The sequence below is a fragment of the Malus sylvestris genome, chromosome 13 (genome assembly GCF_916048215.2).
Source record: "Malus sylvestris chromosome 13, drMalSylv7.2, whole genome shotgun sequence".
Classification (NCBI taxonomy): Eukaryota; Viridiplantae; Streptophyta; class Magnoliopsida; order Rosales; family Rosaceae; genus Malus; species Malus sylvestris.
Window position 1 is genome coordinate 16,694,436 of NC_062272.1, and position 24,798 is coordinate 16,719,233.

The 24,798-nt window shown below is 40.7% G+C and overlaps 3 protein-coding genes across 5 annotated transcripts in view; 2 read left to right on the forward strand and 1 right to left on the reverse strand.

Annotated features, from left to right (window-relative positions):
• Positions 1 to 390: 390 nt before the first annotated feature.
• Positions 391 to 22,571, forward strand: LOC126595293 (uncharacterized). Its single transcript, XM_050261634.1, has 3 exons — positions 391 to 572; positions 1,227 to 4,836; positions 19,812 to 22,571. The coding sequence occupies exons 1-2, from the start codon at positions 391 to 393 to the stop codon at positions 1,987 to 1,989; spliced, it is 945 nt and encodes a 314-aa protein (XP_050117591.1). The 3' UTR covers positions 1,990 to 4,836; positions 19,812 to 22,571.
• Positions 4,330 to 24,798, reverse strand: part of LOC126595926 (uncharacterized) — a 28,454-nt gene continuing 7,985 nt past the window's right edge. Inside the window, exons 1-2 of one of the 3 annotated variants that reach the window (XM_050262328.1) lie at positions 19,721 to 19,979; positions 4,330 to 4,745 (exon numbers count right to left, since the gene is read on the reverse strand). In XM_050262328.1, the coding sequence (XP_050118285.1) occupies positions 4,330 to 4,745; positions 19,721 to 19,979 (675 nt within the window). Of the gene's footprint in view, positions 4,746 to 19,526; positions 19,980 to 24,798 lie in introns of those variants that run through there. The other 2 variants (XM_050262330.1, XM_050262331.1) reach the window with 2 other exon arrangements.
• On the forward strand, positions 16,372 to 24,553 carry LOC126595927 (uncharacterized). The gene is made up of 6 exons (XM_050262332.1): positions 16,372 to 16,639; positions 16,763 to 16,918; positions 23,269 to 23,352; positions 23,489 to 23,614; positions 23,720 to 23,815; positions 24,220 to 24,553. The coding sequence occupies exons 1-6, from the start codon at positions 16,519 to 16,521 to the stop codon at positions 24,294 to 24,296; spliced, it is 660 nt and encodes a 219-aa protein (XP_050118289.1). The 5' UTR covers positions 16,372 to 16,518; the 3' UTR covers positions 24,297 to 24,553.

Below are 24,798 nucleotides of genomic sequence, written 5' to 3' on the forward strand. Positions count from 1 at the left end.
AAAGTATGTCAACGGTTCAAAGTATAAAAATAAATTATTAAATCGTTAATGTCCAAAAGTGATCTTCAGGTCAATAATTTTGGATTCATTATCAAATTAATGAACTGCATGTCACTTTTAATTAATTCAATAAATCGAGTCATACAAGGTCGATTGTAGAAGCAAAATAATACTAACAGACAGGTTAAAATTATTTAGAATGCTAAAATAATAGCATTGGGTAGAAAAATTGCCCAAAAAAAAATTGGGCACGGGTTGGGTGCCTTGAGTAAAAGGCATGGCCCAAAAAAGGCCTCGGGTGTGAACTTCAGGTCACGGGGTGAGGGAGAAACCCCAGCCACAGTTGGGTTTCAATTTTAGACCAAGAGAGGGTACGAGACAAAGCCCAGCATGAGCTGGCCTTGGGTTTGGCGTGAGGAAGCCCAACCGCAATGGGCTGGCTGTCATACAAAGCGGGCCGGGGTGCTGCAAGGCCCAGCAAGCTTTGCGGCTTACTGGCATAGACTAAAGGCCAGGGCTACAGGCCCTTTGCTGCTGCACAAGCCCAGCAACAATAAGGTTGTGGCATGTGGGTGAGTGGACTCAGCCAAACGAGACTGGTTTCAGCGTTTTGGGCTCGGGGTTTCAGGCCCTGTTGAGGTGAAGTCCAGGCCGGGGCCTGGTTGTTGTGTCCATAGTGATGGTGCGGTGGTGTGCTGCACCATATCCCATTCTCCTGTCTTTCAAAAATCCCTTAGGGTTTAGGGAACCCTAAAATTGCTTCTAATTTAATTTTATACATTGACTCACATGTTCCAAACTCCGTCGTGTAAGTTTATCTTACATTGCCGGTCTCAAGCCCGGATAAAGGAGGAGGGGGAGGGCGTCAGGTAGTCGACAACCGTCACTCCATGATCACGTCGAATCCTTATGAAAATGAATCCAGAACGAAATCGCGCTAAAGCTAGGGCGTCACCCGTAAGTGGCGCGCTGTGTGGCCCGAGCACAGTGATAAGTGAGCAAGGGTCGCTGTATCTCCATCGGCACCCAGATGCAGTGTTAAATGAGCAAGGGGGCTATAGAAACTTCTTTTCAAACGACTCCACTCAAAGTTGTTTGGGAGCATATGCTCCTATCAACTTTACACGGGACACACAAAAGAAGTACTTTGATCATATTAGACGGGGAAGGGTGAAGAAGCTAGGAAAGAAGGGTAGAGTTCAAGAGAGCAAAGTCCGTTTAGGAACGTGGAATATAGGAACCTTGACGGGAAAATCTATGGAAGTAGTAGAAGTTATGGTGAGGAGAAGGATAAATATTATGTGCCTACAAGAAACTAAGTGGGTTGGTCGTAAGGCAAAGGATCTAGAAAACTCAAGGTTTAAACTATGGTATTCGAGCACAAATAGAACGAGAAACGGTGTTGGCATCATCGTGGACAAGACCTTGACACAAGATGTTGTAGATGTCAAGAGGGTAGGAGATAGAATCATGGCAATCAAGATTGTAATAGGACAAGAACTTATCAATGTGATTAGTGCGTACGCACCTCAAGTAGGGTTGGATACGAGTTCGAAGGAGAAATTTTGGGAAGACCTTGGAGACTTGGTGCAAGGAATTGCTCAGACGGAGAAGTTATTTATAGGAGGAGATTTAAATGGACACGTGGGCAGGGAGACAGGCAACTATGGAGGTTTTCATGGTGGCCATGGTTTTGGGGAGAGAAACGAGGATGGGGAAGCTATCTTGGATTTTGCAATGGCATATGATCTCTTCTTAGCCAACACCTTCTTTAAGAAGAGAGAAGAACATGTGATCACCTACAAGAGTGGGTCGTCAAAAACACAAATAGATTTTCTTCTAATGAGGAAAGGGGATCGTATAACTTGTAAGGATTGCAAAGTTATACCAGGAAAGAGCGTGGCTAATCAACATCGCTTGTTGGTGATGGATGTACATATCAAAAGAGTGAGAAAAAAAGAACAAGACTTGGAAGTGCCCAAGGACTAGATGGTGGAATCTAAAAGAAGAAAAACAAGCCATTTTCAAAGAGAAAGTAATCACCCAGTGTGTGTGGGATAGAGAGGGGGAAGCTAACCAAATGTGGGATTCCATGGCTAGTTGTATCCGAAAAGTAGCAAAAGAGGTATTAGGAGAGTCCAAGGGCTTTGCCCCACACCAAAAGGAATCTTGGTGGTGGAATGAGGAGGTACAAACAAAGGTGAAGGCTAAGAAGGAATGTTGTAAAGCCTTATACAAGGATAGGACCGATGAAAATGGTGAAAGGTATAGAAAAGCGAAGCAAGAGGCGAAGAAAGCTGTGAGAGAAGCTAAGTTAGCGGCTTATGACGATATGTATAAGCGACTAGATACCAAAGAAGGAGAGTTGGATATCTATAAACTAGCTAGAGCAAGGGAAAAGAAGACAAGAGACCTAAACCAAGTGAGGTGCATCAAGGATGAGGATGGAAAGGTTCTTGCTACAAAGAACGCGGTTAAAGACAGATGGAAAGGTTATTTTCATAATCTTTTCAATGAAGGACATGAAAGGAGTGCTTCTTTAGGGGAGTTGAGTAACTCAGAAGAGTGTAGAAACTACTCTTTTTATCCTAGAATCCGGAAGGAAGAAGTGGTTGTAGCTTTGAAGAAGATGAAGCATAGAAAAGCAGTAGGCCCAGACGATATACCAATCGAAGTGTGGAAAGTTTTGGGAGAGACAGGTATAACATGGCTCACTGACCTTTTCAATAGGATTTTGAAAACGAAGAAGATGCCAAATGAGTGGCGAATGAGCACTTTGGTGCCTATCTACAAGAATAAGGGCGATGTACAAAATTGCATGAACTATAGAGGTATTAAGCTAATGAGTCATACAATGAAGCTTTGGGAGAGAGTCATTAAGCATAGATTGAGGCAAGAGACACGGGTTTGGAACAACCAATTCGGGTTCATGCCAGGGCGCTCAACCATGGAGGCAATCTATCTCTTACGAAGATTGATGGAAAGATATAGAGCTGGGAAAAAGGATTTACACATGGTCTTTATAGATTTGGAAAAAGCGTATGATAGGGTCCCAAGAGACATTCTTTGGAGGATTTTAGAGAAGAAAGGAGTACGAGTAGCATATATCCAAGCTATACAGGATATGTATGAAGGAGCAAAGACTGCCGTAAGAACTCATGAAGGACAAACCGAAAGCTTTCCCATAACTGTAGGATTACATCAAGGCTCATCCTTAAGTCCTTACCTTTTTGCGTTGGTAATAGATGAGTTAACAGGACATATTCAAGATGATATTCCTTGGTGTATGCTTTTCGCAGACGATATAATGTTGATAGATGAAACTTAGGAAGGGGTAAATGCAAAGCTTAACCTTTGGAGAGAAGTGTTGGAATCTAAAGGTCTTCGCCTAAGCCGATCAAAGACAGAATATATGGAGTGCAAGTTCAGTGCAAATGGAGGCCAAAACGAGTTAAGGGTGAGGATCGGAGATCAAGAAATACCAAAGAGCGACCGTTTTCGTTACCTAGGATCTATCTTGCAAAAGAACGGAGAATTAGATGGAGATCTCAACCATAGAATACAAGTTGGATGGATGAAGTGGAAGAGTGCATCCGGCGTGTTGTGTGACCGCCGTATGCCACTGAAGCTCAAGGGAAAATTTTATAGGACGGTAATAAGGCCAGCGATGTTGTATGGCACAGAATGTTGGGCGGTGAAGCATCAACACGTACACAAAATGGGTGTAGCGGAGATGAGGATGCTTCGTTGGATGTGTGGGCACACGAGAAAGGATAAGATTAGGAATGAGGATATCCGGGGTAAAGTAGGAGTAGCCGAAATTGAAGGAAAGATGAGAGAAAATTGGTTACGGTGGTTTGGACATGTGCAAAGAAGGCCTACTGACGCTCCGATTAGAAGATGCGACTATAGGACAGAGGTTCAGGGCCGAAGGGGTAGAGGAAGACCTAGGAAAACTTTGGAAGAGACCCTAAGAAAAGACTTAGAGTACTTGGATCTAACGGAGGACATGACACAGGACAGAACACAATGGCGTTCTAAGATTCATATAGCCGATCCCACTCAGTGACTTGGATTTTCCAAGTCTCCAACCGAGAAGTTTTCCTCACTCGGGAAATTAAGGGAACACTACCTCAACCTACATGCTCCACTCACAAAGCTTCAACATACAAGCTTCAACAAAAGAAAATTCAAAGAACTTAGCGAAGAAGGCTTTGGTGTATTTAACACAATACGTTGAAATGAAGGAAAGCTTATTTATTGATATCCCCAATAAGTTACAAATATGTACATATACTTGAGTCAAAATAAACAAACAAGAGGGAGCCTTCATAAAGGTTGCTTAGGAGATGTCTCAGCAGTCGGTAGAGCCCCAGAAAGAGAAGGCACCGGAGGGGGATCATTCGGAGCCTCAGTACTGGACAAAACCCTAGAAGAAGGAGGCATCAGAGGTTGATCATTTGGAGCTTCATTACGCGGTACAGCCCCAGAAGACAAAGGCAATAAATGCCTTTGGAACAAACCCACAAATCTCTGATGATCAAGTAAAACCTGACTATCAGATTCCTTCATCTGGTCAAGCTTCCTCTTCATGTTTGTAGCATAGTCATGTGCGAGCCGGTGCAACTGTTTATTCTCATGCTTGAGCCCTCTAATCTCCTGTTTGAGACTCATCACTTCAGCCGCCAATGATTCAACTTGGCGGGTTCGAGCAAATAGGCGTTGGGCCATATTAGACACAGAACCTGCACACTGAACATTGAGAGCCAGAGAATCCTTAACAGCCAACTCATCAGACCGTTTGGAAAGTAGTCTGTTATCTTTGGGAGTGAGAAGGTTCTTGGCCACTACCGCAGCGGTCATATCATTCTTCATCACGGAATCCCCAACGGTAAGAGGATCAGTAGGGGAGACGAATGATGGGCGTCATATGTTTACTGGAGAAGGCGAGGCTGCCTCTTCAACAAGGTTCAAGTCAAAACGACGGTCGGAGGGGCCAGACATTTTCAAAGGTGTTGAAGAGAGAAGAGGTCGGACAAATCAAGATCTTAGAAGTGCAAGAATGGAGCTTCTACTGGTGGATATTCAAGTGTGCTTTGGAACTTAATGTCAGCCCCTATAAAAATCTACACTCGACGAAGCTTCAGAAATCAAAGAGGCGTCTGCTCAGAAATCGAAGAGGCGTTTGCTTTCTCAAAAGCTGGGCTGCTCAGAGACCACGAGGGTCGATCTCAGAAATCGAAGAGGCGTTTGCTTTCTCAAAAGCTGAGCTGCTCAAAGACCACGAAGGCCGATCTCAGAAATCGAAGAGGCTTACTTTCTCAAAAGCTGGGCTGCTCAGAGACCACGAGGGCCGATCTCAGAAATCGAAGAGGCACCTACTTTTCCAGCCTTGTCAACACCTGTCACACGCACACTCAGCTTTGCGGAAATTATAGGCATTCTGTCGAAGATTTCTGGCGAAGTAGAAAGCATATGAATCGTACTGTTCAATCACCCACTTCCCACACGCAACAGTAACTCATGGGTACCACAGATAACTTTGCCAAAGTTCTCTGACAAAGTTGAGACACGTGAAGCTTGCAGCTCCCGCTACATCGCTCTGACCAAGAAGGGTAAAAGAATTGCAAAGAAACAACACTAACAAAGTTTAGACACATAAATTTTGAAGGTCTAGCTACCATATTATTACCCACAAGGGTAAAGGAACAGTACCACTGCTGGATAATTGGAAAGTCCCGGTGTGTCAACCTTTGTGCTTCGTGGCAAGGTAGACTAGCAAACATGCCCAACCTTTACTCACATTCGAGAAAACACTCCCAACAGGATTGCTTGCTCCAAAATCGAAGAGGCACCGCCCTCCGAATCTCAAGAGCCAGACTCCCAACATGATTACTTTCTCAAAAATCGAAGAGACACCGCTCTCCGAATCTCGAGAGCCAGACCCCCAGCAGGATTGCTTTCTCAAAAATCGAAGAGGCATCGTTCTCCGAATCTCGAGAGCCAGATCCCCGACAGGATTGCTTGTTCGAAAACCGAAGAGGCACCACTTTCCCAACTTCAAGAGCTGGATCTCCTTGGATAAAGCTTGTCTGTAATCTTCACACGCAACATCAGCTTTCCAGATACCACAGACCACTTTTTCAAAGTGCTCTGACAGAGTTAAAACATGTGAAGCTGGCAGCTCCCACTACCGTGCTATGACCAAGCAGGGTAAAGGAATAGCATTATTACTTGATGTTAGGGAGACTCCTATATATGTCGACCTCCATCCCTAACGGACAGGCAGACCTGCAAAAATGCTCAACCCTTTCTCTTATCTGAGAGGGCACTCCCAACGAAGCCTTTCGAAATATTCAGCTTTCTTTCCCCCCGATAATACCTCTGTAAACAAGCTATACTAGAGCAAGAATATCTCATATCATCAGGGTTAAAAGCAAGAGTATCCCATATCATGCTTTTTCCCTGTCTTTTCCTTTGGCCTTGTTCTTACCTGCAAGACAAGGAGAAAGAGAGCAATCAGTCAGCACTTGGAATTAAGCTTCCAGCCAGGAACTTACTGCCTGGAACCCCTTACCTGATTACTTACCTGGCATTGCTCTCGAGTACTCATCTTCAACATCTTATGCTTCCAGGGAAGATACCGCATCTGCCTGAGGAACAGATAGGGTAAGTGAGAAGGATACAAGGAAGCATGTGGAGACAAGCGTAACAGCACACGTGCCGATACATCCACTACTCTGTCAAAAGCAAAAGTATCCCATATCAGCAGGGTCGAACGTACTCTAGATTTGATGGACTTGTTTTGACCCTCAAATTCTTCAATCGGCCTTATACTCTGGAGGAAACCAGAAAACCCTCCAGCCCGGTTCAAGAATAAGCCTGTGGAAAGTTACTTCTTCAAAAGCAAAAGTATCCCATATCATCTCTTCTCATTTTTCTTCTCTTTATCCTTCATGCTGCCTGCAAGATAGGGAGAATGTGAACAATCAGCCGGAGCTCTGATTGCTTACCTTGTCTGTCACCTCTTTCAGCAGATCCCCTAGCCCGGCGACTTGGGGGACTCCTACTACATGGTTTGTATCGCGCTTGACCAAGCCTGAAACTACAAGTAAGCTTCAAGTGAAATTGATACATTACCTTGTGCATCTCCACCAGTTACAGATACCACCCCTGGATGGAGGAAGAGTACTTCCAGAGAAGATGCCACATCTACTTATGAGACAGATAAGGCAAGTCAAGACGATACCACACTCCGGTACTTAGAAGTTTGGTGGTTACGAGATCATTCTCCCACAATATTTCCTAATGTCATTTGTACTAAATCATTCACTTGTACTCACTAAAGGAGAGCTTGAACCTATGTACTTGTGTAAACCCTTCACAATTAATGAGAACTCCTCTATTCCGTGGACGTAGCCAATCTGGGTGAACCACGTACATCTTGTGTTTGCTTTCCTATCCTTATTCATTTATATACTTATCCACACTAATGACCGGAGCAATCTAGCGAAGATCACAAAAAGTGACCGTTTTCGCTACCTAGGATCTATCTTGCAAGAGAACGGAGAATTAGATGGAGATCTCAACCATAGAATACAAGCTGGATGGATAAAGTGTAAGAGTGCATCCGGCGTGTTGTGTGACCGTCGTAGGCCACTGAAGCTCAAGGAAAAATTTTATAGGACGGCAATAAGGCCAGCGATGTTGTATGGCACAGAATGTTGGGCGGTGAAGCATCAACACGTACACAAAATGGGTGTAGCGGAGATGAGGATGCTTCGTGGGATGTATGGGCACACGATAAAGGATAAGATTGGGAATGAGGATATCCGAGGTAAAGTAGGAGTAGCCAAAATTGAAGGAAATATGAGAGAAAATCGGTTCCGGTGGTTTGGACATGTGCAAAGAAGGCCTACTGACGCTCCGGTTCGAAAATGTGACTACGGGACAGAGGTTCAGGGCTGAAGGGGTAGAGGAAGACCTAGGAAAACTTTGGAAGAGACCCTAAGAAAAGACTTGAGTACTTGGATCTAACGGAGGACATGACACAAAACCGAGCGCAATGGCGTTCTAGGATTCATATAGCCGACCCCACTTAGTGGGAAAAGGCTTTGTTGTTGTTGTTGTTGTTGTTGTTGTTGACTCACATGTTCCACATAACAATTTAATTGTGCAATGCATGAAACAAATATATATATATATATATATATATATATTGACAAATATATGAACATATACAATATATATAACAGAAGGAAAATATAAACATAGGGGGTTCATGCATCATGGGGAATGTTTTCATGCTTCAAGGTCGTTTCAAATATCTTACTTTATTTTAAGCATACCTGATTGGCAAAAACCAACAAAAGCCTTTGAATTTGTAGAAGATCCTTCGCAGAAAGCCGGAATTGCATCTCCAATGCGTTGTATCATGTTCAACAAAGAAAAATTAAATTGAATCAATAACATGTACATCAATTCAATAAAATAATAAATTAATCATAAAAAGAATGATTAAAACGTAATACTCCCCTGATGGAAGATAAAACTCTCTTGTTAGCGCAACGTCAAGAGCGTACTGTTAACGTGTTGTAGGCATAATATACTGAACAATTATGGAGGCCTTAGAGAGAGAGGGTGTAGCATATAGGGAGAAGAGAGATGTGTAATTGTGGATGTGTTCTATTCCACCCATTGTGCCTTTATTTATAGTACTAGGATAGGTAAAAACCTTTCCCTTTAGGATTACAACATTTAATAGGTAATCAACTCCTAATAGGAATATAAGAGATATTCCAATATATACTAAGATTTACACAATCACATTCCTAATCTAATAGGACTGCAACATCAACATATTTAATAGGAAATAATATCTTGAGATAATGGAGTAATTATCCCTAATTGATTTAAATTGGGATTACTTACTTGATTGGATTCAATCTTCAATTGAGAATGTATTAAAGATAGTATTTGGATAATTAGTCCTTATCTTTAATTCCTCGCCAAGGGCAAGCGAGCTATGGGCAGTCGTATTCAGCTACTGAGACCTCTAGGGATGTGAGCTGCATGTGGGAACACCTGAGAAGCATGCCCATTTATTGAGGGCAATCTTATCTTTCTTGAGTAAAAGTCCACATGCCGCCTCTAGAATTTTTGGGATTATTTTAGGCTCCACAACTGTCACGGTAGTTTCAAGGTGGTTTGTGAGTAACAGCGTCGAAAATGGACAACAACAGTACAAAGAAATTAAGAGAGTGAGAGAAGAGCGGTGCGGGTTAAGCCTTTACTCGTTGACTGATTCGAGGTGATCAGGTTCTAGTTTCTTCAAACTATTGTCAGCTAACATAAAGAAAGATCGAGCCGGCCAACTTGTGAATATGCAGGTGGGTTGGGCGGTTTATCGAGTTGTATGAACTGTCACGGTAGTTTCAAGGTGGTTTGTGAATAACGGCGTCGGAAATGGATGACAACAACACATAGAAATTAAGAGAGAGTGAGGCATTTTTTGAATCACGGTGTGCTACGCTTGACTTACACGTTTTAAATGTATTTATATGCATTAATTGCTTCAATATTTTTTTTTATGACAAAAAGGAAGTCAAATATTTGAAGTAAATGAGTAATATTTGAACATGCTAGAAGAAACTCCTCATAAACCAATCAAAGCAGCTGAATCCACATAATAAAATCTGTCTTTCAATTTGCATCTAAATTCTGTTGAATTTACATTAAGAATAGAGAAAATAATATTTAATAAACAACTTATTGAATTACATTATTGCTAGCCCATTGTGAGGCTAAGCTCACCCCCTCTCCCTTAGTGTAAAAAACATTGTGTGTCAAAAAAAAAATCATTTGACAACTATTTGAATCACATTATTATGCACGTGCAAAAGACTTTTTTTATAATTGGCACTACGTGCCTCTTAAGTGTTTACAAAATAGAGAAAATAATACAACTGATTGAATCACATTATTGTGTGTGTGTGAAAGACCTTTTTTATCACCAGTGATACACGGCTCTTAAGATGTTTTGAACGTATATAGAAATAGAGAAAATAATATTTAATAAACAACTATTGAATCAAATTATTGATAACTCAATGTGAGGCTAAGCCCATCCCTTCCTCCTTAGTGTAGATTAGGGGTGGGCACGGGCCAGGCCCACATAATTCCTAAATAAAAAAACCCACATAATTCCTAAATCAATAGAAAAGCTTATGCAAAAATCCTAAATTCCTAAATCAAAAACCCTAATTCATAAAATTACCTAAGGATTTGTAGGATGATGGTGGTGTTCTCTACGACGAGGATGATGTAGTGGTGGTCGAAACTCGTGATTGGGAGGATCGATGGAGAATCAGGAGAGGATGCCACGATGGTGATGGTGGTTGGCTGCTTGATGTTGACACAATCGAGGTTAGCTTAGTCACTACAGGTGGGAGGGAGAATGAGAAAGTGTGGAAAGTCAATGGACGGAGATGGAAGCCTGGGCTTGAGATTGAGGTCTGAGATGAGAGAGGAAAAGAGATTCAGAGAGGAGAGAGTTGCCGCCCACTGCAACTACTCTAGTTGGGAATTCGAGGGAGAGAAAGTGTGTAGGCGTTGAGGAGAGAAAATGGTGGTGGTTGCATTGAGGAGAGTAGATGTGGTGTCTAAGTCGGGATAGAGACCTCGAGGTCGAGGCTCGAATTCTAGAGAGGAGAAAGTTGAGTGAATTGGGTTTAAGAACACGAAGTTAGGAGTCTTGGGACGAGACAACCAAATAAGAATAAGAAAGGTGATAGATGGTAGAGATTTAATCAATTAGGAAATCAACGGTCCGGACCGGGGGCCCGTTTTCTCCAATTTGTAAAACCGCCTCGCCCTGTTATTTACCTGGACACGTCCCGCCCCACCTCATTTTGTATTTATAATTTTTAGACCCACCCCAAACTGCATGAATTCACCCAGACCCGCAGGTCCAGGACCCGTTTACTCACCCTTAGTATAGATAATATCGTTTGTTCGAATTTGACAACTAATCGAATCACATTATTATGTGTGTGCAGAAGACCTTTTTTTATAATAAGCACTACGCACCTCTTAAGATGTTTTGAATGTGTTTAAAAATAGAGAAAATAATATTTTATAAACAACTAATTGAATCATATTATTACTAGCCTATTGTAACGCTAAGCCCACCTCCTTCCCCTTAGTGTAGATAATATCATTTGTTCGAAATAAATAATCATTTCACAACTAATTGAATCCCATTATTATGCGCGTGCGAAAGACATTTTTTATAACTGGCACTACACGCCTCTTAATATGTTTTGAACGTGTTTAAAAATAGAGAAAATAATATTTGATAAACAACTGATTGAATCACAATATTGCTAGCCCATTGTGAGGCTAAGCCCACTCTCTTCACCTTAGTGTAGATAAAATCGTTTATTCGAAAAAAAAAAGAAAAAAAATTCATTTGACAACTAATTGAATCACATTATTATGAGTGTGCAAAAGATCTTTTTTATAACCGGCACTACATGCCTCTTAAGATGTTTTGAACATGTTTAAAAATAGAGAAAATAATGTTTAATAAATAACTGATTGAATTACATTATTGTGAGGTACTAATTATAAATATATAAAAAAAATTGTACAAAAAGAATTAATTATTAAAAATACTGTTTATATAACGAAAATACCCCTGCATTATTTGGTGCATTATTTTAGATTGCTTTTGAACTTTTTGTTTGGGGGGCATTTCTGTCCACTTATTTTTTGTGAAGCTTGTGACCCCAAAAACACTGTTCACAGTAGTGTTTGCTTTATATATGGAGATTTGGCCTTTGTCTGGCGGTAATCAAAAGAAGAAGAAGGATTTGATTTGATAATCAATTAAACAACAAAAATCATGAAAGCATTGTGCATAGACTTCCATGCGTGATTGCAGAGAATTCGAATTTGAAATATTGATAAGAAAAATATCGCTAAGTCAATAACTAGTTGATAACTTGATAATTCAATCCAATTTAATTATAGTTATTTTCATCAAAAAAAAAATTCATTTTGTCATGTTAAAATTTGTCACCCTACAAAATCACCAAATCAATTTTGTTACAAGGACATATGATAATTACTACATGGTTAAAGAAAATAAAAAAAATTAATGGCCTTTAAAAAGTTAAGCACATCTCTGAATGAGATGTCAAAAACTCCACATCAGCAACAACGATAAAAAAAGACAACAATGGGGTTTTCCAACCAAATTGCCAATTTTTATGTGACATGACATGGAATGGCAACTAAGGGAGCTTCAAATCTATATTTAGGGAGTAATAAATGTTTTTTTTATAATTTTTTTTTATTATCTTTTGTTTTAAAAATACTAATTTCACTTATGAAAAGTAAATAATAGTTTAAATTTGACGTATCGAGTGGAGAAATTTTTTTATCAAAAGATCAATGTGCCACATAAGCCTTCAATTCTAAGTTTTATGTTTAAAATTGGCATTTTCTTTGGAGATGGTCTAAGATGTTTACAAAGCTAAAGATCACATCGTTTTTGTCAGCATTTCTCTTAATTTCAAATGGATACCTCTACAATGGCACAACACACATTATCTAGTAGATTCTAATTGTTGTGAGGCGCTACTCAATACTACAATTTAGTGGTATTCCTCTTTATTTGTAAGTGAGAGGTCTTAGGTTCGATTCTCGCCACAGAAGAATATGAACCACGTTATTACTAACCCATTATGAGACTTAACCCACTCCCTCACTCCCTTAGTGTAGATAATATCCTTAAAAAAAAAAATTTTAAAATTGTGCTACTCACAAATAATATATAGGACGCACGAAATTATATATGAAAGATGATAATATCATTTTATCAAAAAAAAAAAGTTTGCTACTCACAAATAATATGTAGGTCGCATGAAATTATATATGAAAGATTATCGTGCTCACATAATAATTCACGAATTTATATATATGCATTTGTTGACCTTAGAAACTACTTAGCCTACCTGGCGCACAAGCTGAATAGCTAATGGGCTAGCTACATCCTTCGGTTCAATGCAGGGTGTGCCAACTCGAAGATCAAGCTTGGTCGGTGAGTAAAATGAATGTGGTGGTGGTGAATGCGCTCAACTTCTATATCTAGGCAACTGCGGCTGAGGAAGATACACATATCGGCCTCTGGGTTCTAGAACCTGAATATAAGGTTGCTTAGTTCACTATGAAGCTTATGATCTCTTGCACCGGGTTCAGCTGCCTCAACTATATTTGTAAGAATATAAATGCATTGAATCGGTAAAGAACTTTATAGACACAAATACTCAAAAGAGATAAGTGTCTTGATTGTGAACATGGTTCGGCCGTCAGAATGCCGAACTTTGAAGTGTACTTTAGAATATCCAATCATAAAAAGGTTCGGCTTTCAATGTGTCGAACTCTAGGTAGCCTGGTAACACCCCAACTCGTCAAGAGGCTAATGGGATGACCTCTTCCAACAAAGACTCATGAATTCCTTGTTGACAGAGACTTGGATAGATAATTAACCAAACTCGAAACTCAGCTAGTGCTATTTATCCAAACTGAAAATGTCGCCGGTTGTCTCTACAATGCTGTTTATTCTAATTGAAGGTGTGTTGGCAAAGTTCGGATGTCAGTTTTTTTCTCAAAGTTTTAAGAGTAGTTCACATAGAATGAGAATTTCGTAGGACAAATTTGTGTGGTGAGTTGAAGATCTCTTTGTGTTAGAGGAGCACTTGTATTTATAATGTGAACGTACTTTGATGAACACACTGTGAATTTGCTGCCATGACCTGTAAGTACCCAATATGTCATTAAATAATAGGAGTAGGATTATCTCCCCTCCTATTCCCATCTCATTCCCTCCTCACCTCTCACACACTCATTTTTGTCTTATTGTCTCTATATAAAAATCAATATAAGATGTTAAAGTAGCTTAATCGTAACCGTTCAAGTAGGAGGAGAAAGAAGAGAAAAGAGATTAGATGGGGAAAGAATTCTCATGCTAAATAATATTCCTATGAATATTATTTCAAAGCAAGAAGAGTCATATCATCCCACTGCCAACTGATGGATGTAGACTTCTCGCACATGTCCTAGAAGTCAAGTACATGTACACATCTTCGGATAAAAGGACATGGATCCTCTCTGGATCCAGTTGTCCTAATCCACCTAGTCAAATCATCCAAACCATTGAATTTTGATCCAACGGCTAAAGTTATTATAACTTTTAAAGTGAGTCTCTATTTGTAGTCGTTGGATCAAATTTCAATGGCCCGGATGATTTGACTAGGTGAATTAGGACAACTAGATCCGAAGAGGATCCATGTCCCAGATAAAGAACACATGTTGACGTGACGGATAATATGGAACCATGTATTGGAACTCTTCACATAATGCTCTGGTGCTCCAATCCACACGCCTAAATGCTAAAGCCATCTCCAACCGAAGACTGGCCAGATGACTCGTTTTAGCCCTCTGGCCCTCCAAGAAATTAATATTTTAATGAACAGTGCATGACCATATTGTTTACCATCTCCAACCGAGGGGCCAAAGAGCCATAGGCCAAACATAGCCCTGTGAAAAAAAAAAAATCATCTCCAACCGAGGGCCAAATGATCATAGGGTCAAACATAATTTATTATTTTAATTGAACTATTATGGTTACTTAAATTAAATTACCTCAATAATTTTATGTTATGGATTGTCAATAATTTTCATGTTGTTAAATGTTTTTAAAAATGTTGTTAAATTTTTTTTTTATGTTGTTTAATGTTACTTAATGTTATTTAATGTTGTTTAATGACTTAGAAAGTTATAGGGAAAAAATAAGAGTTTTTAAATTTTGTAAAAAAATCAAATCAAATATTACGTCAACATGTGCTCGGCCCAGGGCCGGCTAGCTGGCTGCTTTGGGCCGACCGGTTGGCCCTTTGGCCCTTTTTGTCCAGTGGGGTCCACGAGCCCTTTGGCCTGGCCCTCAGTTGGAGACGGTTTCCGGGTTATTTTCGGCTCTCTAGACCCTTCGGTTGGAGATGGCCTAAGAATCCCAAATCACACTGAACTGTACTGCTTTCGTATTGAAGATCTAGTTTGCATTTCATTTATCTCGTATAAGAAAATTTCAAAATAATTCATTTTCTAAAGATTATTAGTACGATTAAAAATCATAATATTATTCCTCAACAATAACAAGATTATCTTAACAACTTTCCGTTCAACATTTTTGTTCACTCAACGATTTTGATTACTTGGACCGATGACACAAAACCGGATCCAAACAGCGTTATAACATGAGACCATTACAACTAGCACCACATATTCGATGTTGAATATTTTTCTACTTCTACTAAGCTTAGAAACATTGCACTAAGCTTTAGTAGCGTACAGATGGATGCATCCAAATATCACCATCATTTGAGTTCCACCACATCCTTGTGTGAGGTTTGAGTTTGGAATTTGGTGGTAGACGCTGTAAAAATTAGGTGGTCGGTAAAGCCATTGAGGATTGATATAGCTATAAGTAACATAGCTTCTTTAATAGTGGGCGTATATTTCAAAGATGAATGTCCGTTTCTTTTTCCTTTTTTTTTTTTTTTAAATGACAACTGGTGGCAAACCACGGTTATCTACTATTTCCGTGCACAAATAGGCTATGGGAAATCACCCTACCCGTGGCCACAGTCAAGCAGACTTACCAGCTCGGAGCATCAAACCCGAAACCTCCCACTAAGACAAGCCAAAAACAATAAAAAACCAAATCAAACCAACATGTAACAATGACATGTTAATTTACTATGTATGAGATTTAGAATGAATGAGTATGATTCTCAATTTTGTGTTTACTCACACTTAAAAAATGCATAAATATGTGAGTCTCATCAATTTTGAATATGAGATGCCTGAAAAATAAAGGTACCCTACTAACATCAAGGTGTTGTTTTATCCCTTTACCCAATCTTTCACATCTTCTTTCATTCATATGGCTATACCATGTAATGTAAGTTACCATGTCCTCAATACAATTAAGGAGGAAGAATGTGTTGAAAGATTGTAAAGTTCCGAGATGCCATGTAATGTAAGTTAACATGTCCCCAATACAATTAAGGAGGAAGAATCTGTTGAAAAATTGTAAAGTTCCGATATGTTGGAAACTTGACAATAAAAATACAACGTATAGTGAATGATTCCATATCAGTATAATTAACAGTGAACGAAATTTAGACAAAAGTACTGCAGAGGATCCAAACCCCAACCGCCGACGACCCAAGATGCCCATGTAAAGTGTAAACCTTTTTATTGGCTCAGCCACGTGAAAGCGGTCTGCAATGTTATCTGCAGGAGCCTAACCTGCCAATTTGAAAAGTCCATGACAAAGTCAATTCAATCACGGAGCTTTTACCTCACCGTCCCTCCACATGTCTCTCCTTCCATTCCATCTCATCAGCTTAATCAGTTCTGTCTCTGACACTGTGTAAGCACTTTTCAGATATGGCTTCTTCTTCCACCTTTGTCTTTGCATTGCTTGTCATATTTTCCATCCTTGTTCTTCAACCAGTCACTGCTGATCCATTAGGCAACCTACTTCCTCCTATCTTCTCTCCAATCTTGGGTTTGTTTCATTTCACTTCACTCTATAAATTCTGTCAGTTTTCAGTAATTTTGGGTTTTGCTTTCTGGGTTTTCTTTTATTTTTTATGTTTATTGTAAAACGGTGACTTTCTTGTGATGGCAGATGATGTGTGTAAAGAAGTGGAATGTGGAAAAGGAATTTGCAAGCCTTCAAGTAATAGCACTTTCTTTTTTGAATGTGAATGTGATCCTGGGTGGAGGCAGACTTCTTCTAACCACACTGATCACTTCAAATTCCTCCCTTGCGTCATTCCCAATTGCAAGTCCTCTCTCTCTCTCTTTCTCCCTTATAAAATTATTTAAGTAGGTTATGGATTTTGTGTAGTAATATCTTTCAAAATTTGTTGTTGAATTCAAATACTTTGAATAGCTCTTACTTCCTAGAGATGGAGAAAATCTTGATACAGAAAATTATTGTTTTTTTAATAGAATTAGACTGTTAGCTTGGTTGGTGATTATACTCTTAGAGATGTTTGGTCATGGGATATAGTTTGGTGGTAACTGATTAGCCTTTATTTTATAAAAAGTAGTATTAGGTGGTTGAAGGATCTTATTAATTTGGCTTGGAAAATGTTTGTGCTAGTTGATCACTGCTACTTAATATGAATGTGACAGGAAGGAAATACTTGCTTTCTGTAGATGGCATGGCAGAATAAAGTAGTTTAGAGGTAACCCAACTAGCTTTTAGTATAGTGGTAATTCTGTTGCCAATGTTGAAAATTGGAATGATTCCAAGTTCGAATTTCCCTCTCCGTTGATAAAAAAAAAAAGTAGCGTAGAAGTCCATAACTGGAAAAAAAAAATGTTTAGAGATGAATACAGATATCACCTCCCAATGGTAGGGGAAAAAAAACAGAGCAAGATACCTAGTTAGAGATTTACACACCAGAACAGAAAAATGAAGTCGAAGTGTATCTAGCCATGACAGGCAGTGCAGGCCGAAAGGCAAAAACTGTTAAATCAAATGCGCATTTAATTCAATTTGGTAGGGCTTGTTAATCACACGCTGATCTTTTCTTGGAGTACAGTTATGGTGAAATGTTTATGGAGATTAGCTTACACTTTAAGATGAGATTTGGATGTCCTACCTGTAAGTCAAAGATTGGATCATAATCCTTCCTTTTAATTGGTCAATATATGTCCTTGTCTTCCGATAATTGTTTCTTTCGTTACCTGGATACTTGCTAATAAAAATCATTGAGACGATTGAGCATAGATTGAGGCAAGAGACACGGGTTTCGGACAACCAATTCGGGTTCATGCCAGGGCGCTCAACCATGGAGGCAATCTATCTCTTACGAAGATTGATGGAAAGATATAGAGATGGGAAAAAGGATTTACACATGGTCTTTATAGATTTGGAGAAAGCGTACGATAGGGTCCCAAGAGACATTCTTTGGAGGATTTTAGAGAAGAAAGGAGTACGAGTAGCATATATCCAAGCTATAAAGGATATGTATGAAGGAGCAAAGACTGCCGTAAGAACTCATGAAGGACAAACTGAAAGCTTTCCCATAACTGTAGGATTACATCAAGGCTCATCCTTAAGTCCTTACCTTTTTGCGTTGGTAATGGATGAGTTAACAGGACATATTCAAGATGATATTCCTTGGTGTATGCTTTTCGCAGACGATATAGTGTTGATAGATGAAACTCAGGAAGGGGTAAATGCAAAGCTTAACCTTTGGAAAGAAGTGTTGGAATCTAAAGGTCTTCGCCTAAGCCGATCAAAGACAGAATATATGGAGTGCAAGTTCAGTGCAAATGGAGGCCAAAACGAGTTAGGGGTGAGGATCGGTGATCAAGAAATACCAAAGAGCGATCGTTTTCGTTACCTAGGATCTATCTTGCAAAAGAACGGAGAATTAGATGGAGATCTCAACCATAGAATACAAGCTGGATGGATGAAGTGGAAGAGTGCATCCGGCGTGTTGTGTGACCGCCGTATGCCACTGAAGCTCAAGGGAAAATTTTATAGGACGGCAATAAGGCCGGCGATGCTGTATGGCACAGAATGTTGGGCGGTGAAGCATCAACACGTACACAAAATGGGTGTAGCGGAGATGAGGATGCTTCGTTGGATGTGTGGGCACACGAGAAAGGATAAGATTAGGAATGAGGATATCCGGGGTAAAGTAGGAGTAGCCGAAATTGAAGGAAAGATGAGAGAAAATCGGTTACGGTGGTTTGGACATGTGCAAAGAAGGCCTACTGACGCTCCGATTAGAAGATGCGACTATGGGACAGAGGTTCAGGGCCGAAGGGGTAGAGGAAGACCTAAGAAAACTTTGGAAGAGACTCTAAGAAAAGACTTAGAGTACTTGGATCTAACGAAGGACATGACACAGGACCGAGCACAATGGCGTTCTAAGATTCATGTAGCCGATCCCACTCAGTGACTTGGATTTTCCAAGTCTCCAACCGAGAAGTTTTCCTCACTCAGGAAATTAAGGGAACACTACCTCAACCTACATGCTCCACTCACAAAGCTCCAACAAAAGAAAATTCAAAGAACTTAGAGAAGAAGGCTTTGGTGTATTTAACACAATACGTTGAAATGAAGGAAAGCTTATTTATTGATATCCCCGATAAGCTACAAATATGTACATATACATGAGTCAAAATAAACAAACAAGAGAGAGCCTTCACAAAGGTTGCTTAGGAGAAGTCGCAGCAGTCGGTAGAGCCCCAGAAAGAGAAGGCACCGGAGGGGGATCATTCGGAGCCTCAGTACTGGACAGAACCCTAGAAGGAGGAGGCATCAGAGGTTGATCATTTGGAGCTTCATTACGCGGTACAGCCCCAGAAGACGAAGGCAATAAATGCCTTTGGAACAAACCCACAAATCTCTGATGATCAAGTAAAACCTGACCATCAGATTCCTTCATCTGGTCCAGCTTCCTCTTCATGTTTGTAGCATAGTCATGTGCGAGACGGTGCAACTGTTTATTCTCATGCTTGAGCCCTCTAATCTCCTGTCTGAGACTCATCACTTCAGCCGCCAATGATTCAACTTGGCGGGTTCGAGCAAATAGGCGTTGGGCCATATTAGACACAGAACCTGCACACTGAACACTGAGAGCCAGAGAATCCTTAACAGCTAACTCATCCGATCGTTTGGAAAGTAGTCTGTTATCTTTGGGAGTGAGAAGGTTCCTGGCCACCACCGCAGCGGTCATATCATTCTTCATAACGGAATCCCCAACGGTAAGAGGACCAGTAGGGGAGACGAAGGATGGGCGCCATATGTTGTCTGGAGAAGGCGGGGCTGCCTCTTCAACAAGGTTCAAGTCAAAACGACGGTCGGAGGGGCCAGACATTTTCAAAGGTGTTGAAGAGAGAAGAGGTCGAACAAATCAAGATCTTAGAAGTGTAAGAATGGAGCTTCTACTGGTGGAGATTCAAGTGTGCTTTGGAACTTAATGCCAGCCCCTATAAAAATCTGCACTCAACGGAGCTTCAGAAATCGAAGAGGCGCCTGCTCAGAAATCGAAGAGGCGTTTGCTTTCTCAAAAGCTGGGCTGCTCAGAGACCACGAGGGTCGATCTCAGAAATCGAAGAGGCGTCTGCTTTCTCAAAAGTTGGGCTGCTCAAAGACCACGAAGGCCGATCTCAGAAATCGAAGAGGCGCTTGCTTTCTCAAAAGTTGGGCTGCTCAGAGACCACGAGGGCCGATCTCAGAAATCGAAGAGGCACCTACTTTTCCAGCCTTGGCAGCACCTGTCACACGCACACTCAGCTTTGCGGAAATTATGGGCATTCTGTCGAAGACTTCTGGTGAAGTAGAAAGCACATGAGTCTTACTGTTCAATCACCCACTTCCCACACGCAATAGTAGCTCATGTGTATCACAGATAACTTTGCCAAAGTTCTCTGCCAAAGTTGAGCACGTGAAGCTTGCAGCTTCCACTACATCGCTCTGACCAAGACGGGTAAAAGAATAGCAAAGAAACAGCACTAACAAAGTTTAGACACATAAATTTTGAAGGTCTAGCTACCCCATATTATTACCCACAAGGGTAAAGGAACAGTATCACTGCTGGATAATTGGAAAGTCCCTGTGTGTCAACCTCTGTGCTTCGTGGCAAGGTAGACTAGCAAACATGCCCAACCTTTACTCACATTCGAGAAAACACTCCCAACAAGATTGCTTGCTCCAAAATCGAAGAGGCACCGTCCTCCGAATCTCGAGAGCCAGACTCCCAACATGACTACTTTCTCAAAAATCGAAGAGAGGGTAAAAGAACAGTACCATTGCTGGATAATTAGAAAGTCCCTGTGGGTCAACCTCTGTGCTTCGTGGCAAGGTAGACTAGCAAACATGCCCAACCTTTACTCACATTCGAGAAAACACTCCCAACAAGATTGCTTGCTCCAAAATCGAAGAGGCACCGCCCTCCGAATCTCGAGAGCCAGACTCCCAACATGATTACCTTCTCAAAAATCGAAGAGACACCGCTCTCCGAATCTCGAGAGCCAGACCCCCAGCAGGATTGCTTTCTCAAAAATCGAAGAGACATCGTTATCCGAATCTCGAGAGCCAGATCCCTGATAGGATTGCTTGTTCGAAAACCGAAGAGGCAACACTTTCCCAACTACAAGAGCCGGATCTCCTTGGATAAAGCTGTCTGTAATCTTCACACGCAACATCAGCTTTCCACATACCACAGACCACTTTTTCAAAGTGCTCTGACAGGGTAAAGGAATAGCATTACTACTTGTTGTTAAGGAGACTCCTATATATGTCAACCTCCATCCCCAACGGACAGACAGACCTGCAAAAATGCTCAACCCTTCCTCATATATGAGAGGGCACTCTCAACGAAGCCTTTCGAAATATTCAGCTTTCTTTCCCCCCGATAATACCTCTGCAAACAAGTTATACTAGAGCAAGAATATCTCATATCATCAGGGTTAAAAGCAAGAGTATCCCATATCATGCTTTTTCCTTGTCTTTTCCTTTGGCCTTGTTCTTACCTGCAAGACAAGGAGAAAGAGAGCAATCAGTCAGCACTTGGAATCAAGCTTCCAGCCAGGAACTGACTGCCTGGAACTTACTTACCTGGCATTGCTCTCGAGTACTCATCTTCAACATCTTATGCTTCCAGGGAAGATACCGCATCTGCCTGAGGAACAGATAGGGCAAGTGAGAAGGATACAAGGAAGCATGTGGAGACAAGCGTAACAGCACACGTGCCGATACATCCATTACTCTGTCAAAGCAAAAGTACCCCATATCAGTAGGGTCGAACGTACTCTAGATTTGATGGACTTGTTTTGACCCTCAAATTCTTCAGTCGGCCTTATACTCTGGAGGAAACCAGAAAACCCTCCAGCTCAGTTCAAGAATAAGCCTGTGGAAAGTTACTTCTTCAAAAGCAAAAGTATCCCATATCATCTCTTCTCATTTTTCTTCTCTTTATCCTTCATGCTGCCTGCAAGATAGGGAGAATGTGAACAATCAGTCGGAGCTCTGATTGCTTACCTTGTCTGTCACCTCTTTCAGCAAATCCCCTAGCTCGGCAACTTGAGGGACTCCTACTACATGGTTTGTATCGCGCTTGACCAAGCCTGAAACTACAAGTAAGCTTCAAGTGAAATTGATACATTACCTTGTGCATCTCCACCAGTTAAAGATACCACCCCTGGATGGAGGAAGAGTACTTCCAGAGAAGATGCCACATCTACCTGTGAGACAGATAAGGCAAGTCAAGACGATACCACATTCCGATACTTAGAAGTTTCGTGATTACGAGATCATTCTCCCACAATATTTCCTAATGTCATTTGTACTAAATCATTCACCTGTACTCACTAAAGGAAAGCTTGAACCTATGTACTTGTGTAAACCCTTCACAATTAATGAGAACTCCTCTATTCCGTGGACGTAGCCAATCTGGGTGAACCACGTACATCTTGTGTTTGCTTTCCTATCTATATCCATTTATATACTTATCCACACTAATGATCGGAGCAATCTAGCGAAGATCACAAAAAGCGACCGTTTTCGCTACCTAGGATATATCGTGCAAGAGAACGGAGAATTAGAGAGATCTCAACCATAGAATAGAAGTTGGATAGATGAAGTGTAAGAGTGCATCCGGCGGGTTGTGTAACCGTCGTAGGCCACTGAAGCTCAAGGGAAAATTTTATAGGACGGCAATAAGGCCAACGATGTTGTATGGCACAGAATGTTGGGCGGTGAAGCATCAACACGTACACAAAATGGGTGTGGCGGAGACGAGGATGCTTCGTGGGATGTGTGGGCACACAAGAAATGATAAGATTGGAAATGAGGATATTCGAGGTAAAGTAGGAGTGGCCGAAATTGAAGGAAAGATGAGAGAAAATCGGTTCCGGTGATTTGGACATGTGCAAAGAAGGCCTACTGACGCTCCGGTTCGAAGATGTGACTACGGGACAGAGGTTCAGGGCCAAAGGGGTAGAGGAAGACCTAGGAAAACTTTGGAAGAGACTCTAAGAAAAGACTTAGAGTACTTGGTTCTAACGGAGGACATGACACAAAACCGAGCGCAATGGCGTTCTAGGATTCATATAGCCGACCCCACTTAGTGGGAAAAGGCTTTGTTGTTGTTGTTGTTGTTGTAGGTAATCTGGATTTTTCCTGCACAAAAGCTCCAGCCCCTATTTCAGACAATGCGAGCAAAGCCAACGAGTCATCAATCTTTAACCGTATTAACTCTCATATTTATATAAGAAATAAACTGTTTAACTCTTACCTATTATACCATCTCCAGCACTAGCACTGCATAATGTTGGAGTTTTTTTCTAGCATGCCTTCATACATTTTGTGATTTTGGTGTTACAGCTTGCTTTTGGTCGTATTGTGGAGGCGGCTCGTGCAACAAGACATCAAAATTCACATACAGCTGCAAATGTGCTGACGGTTATTCTAATCTTCTTAATGTCACTACTTTCCCTTGCTTTGAAGAATGTAAGCACTACCTAGAAATTTTTTAATATTGATGATGATGAAGAACCACGCACCAATTTCGTTTCAGAAGATGGTATCTGATTAAGTTTCATTTCATGCGTTAAGGTGCAATTGGACTGAACTGTGCAAACCTTGGGATTTCAATGTCGAATAAGTCTACTGCTTCACCACCAGCATCATCTGGCAGTGGTAAGAATCAAGGTGAGGCTAGAGACTCAATTACCACATCAGCACGTATTTTTTGACTGAATGGTGGTAATTGCCTCAAGGTATTTGTATTAGAACTATGATTCAGTACAATAAATCTCAATTTAGGACATACCAAAACCTTAGAACGACAATTTTCTTAAAGAAAGCAACATGTCCGAATCCTGTTTTTCTGCTGATGTATTTACAAACCGGCATTCTAAAAAGATCATTTTGATTAAAAACATTGACAAACAGCATTTTCTTACTTGAATTCGACATTTGTATAAGTTGATCCGCTTTAATTTCCGTTGAATGCGGACCTCCAAGTTACACTAATTCAATTAAAATAGCTGTTTGATTTCATATTGATGACCACATGTTTAATCCATCTGTTCTGCCTTTTGTCTCGTTTGCAGCTAGCTCGATGGTCCAAGTGAACCCTGCTGCATTTGTGATTCTGATGATGTTTGCTGCTATGATTCATTGGAAATAAAATGAGTTGTTCCAGCTTATTTTTTGCACATCTTTGAATACGTGGTTGATCACTGCAGTATTTATTTGATATCACGCTCCCACCTTTCGTTAACTCTCACATTTGCACGTATATTTTCCTGCGCGATGAGCAAGCTGCCGCATATATTCACGGAGGTGCTCATCGCATTCCTATACTTGTTTTTTCACCAATAGAAAGAGTGAAGAGGATTTTTGGTTGATTTGTACATAAAAATGCTCTAGTAACCTTGTTCACCATGTTTTTGCTCTCTCTTCCTACTATTCTTTCTCTGGATCTGCTTCTCTTGTCATTGGAGGCATGAAGACTAAGGCCCAAGTAACGTTTGTATCTTTTTGTCGACAGTAAGCCCATCTTTAACATTAAAAAAGTATGACATGACATCATAAGTCAAAAGTGTTTACGTTCAAAAAATCACATGAAGTGTTTTTTTTGAAAGAAGCTCTTACAGATAGCACTTCAGTGGTCATTTCAAGAAGGATTT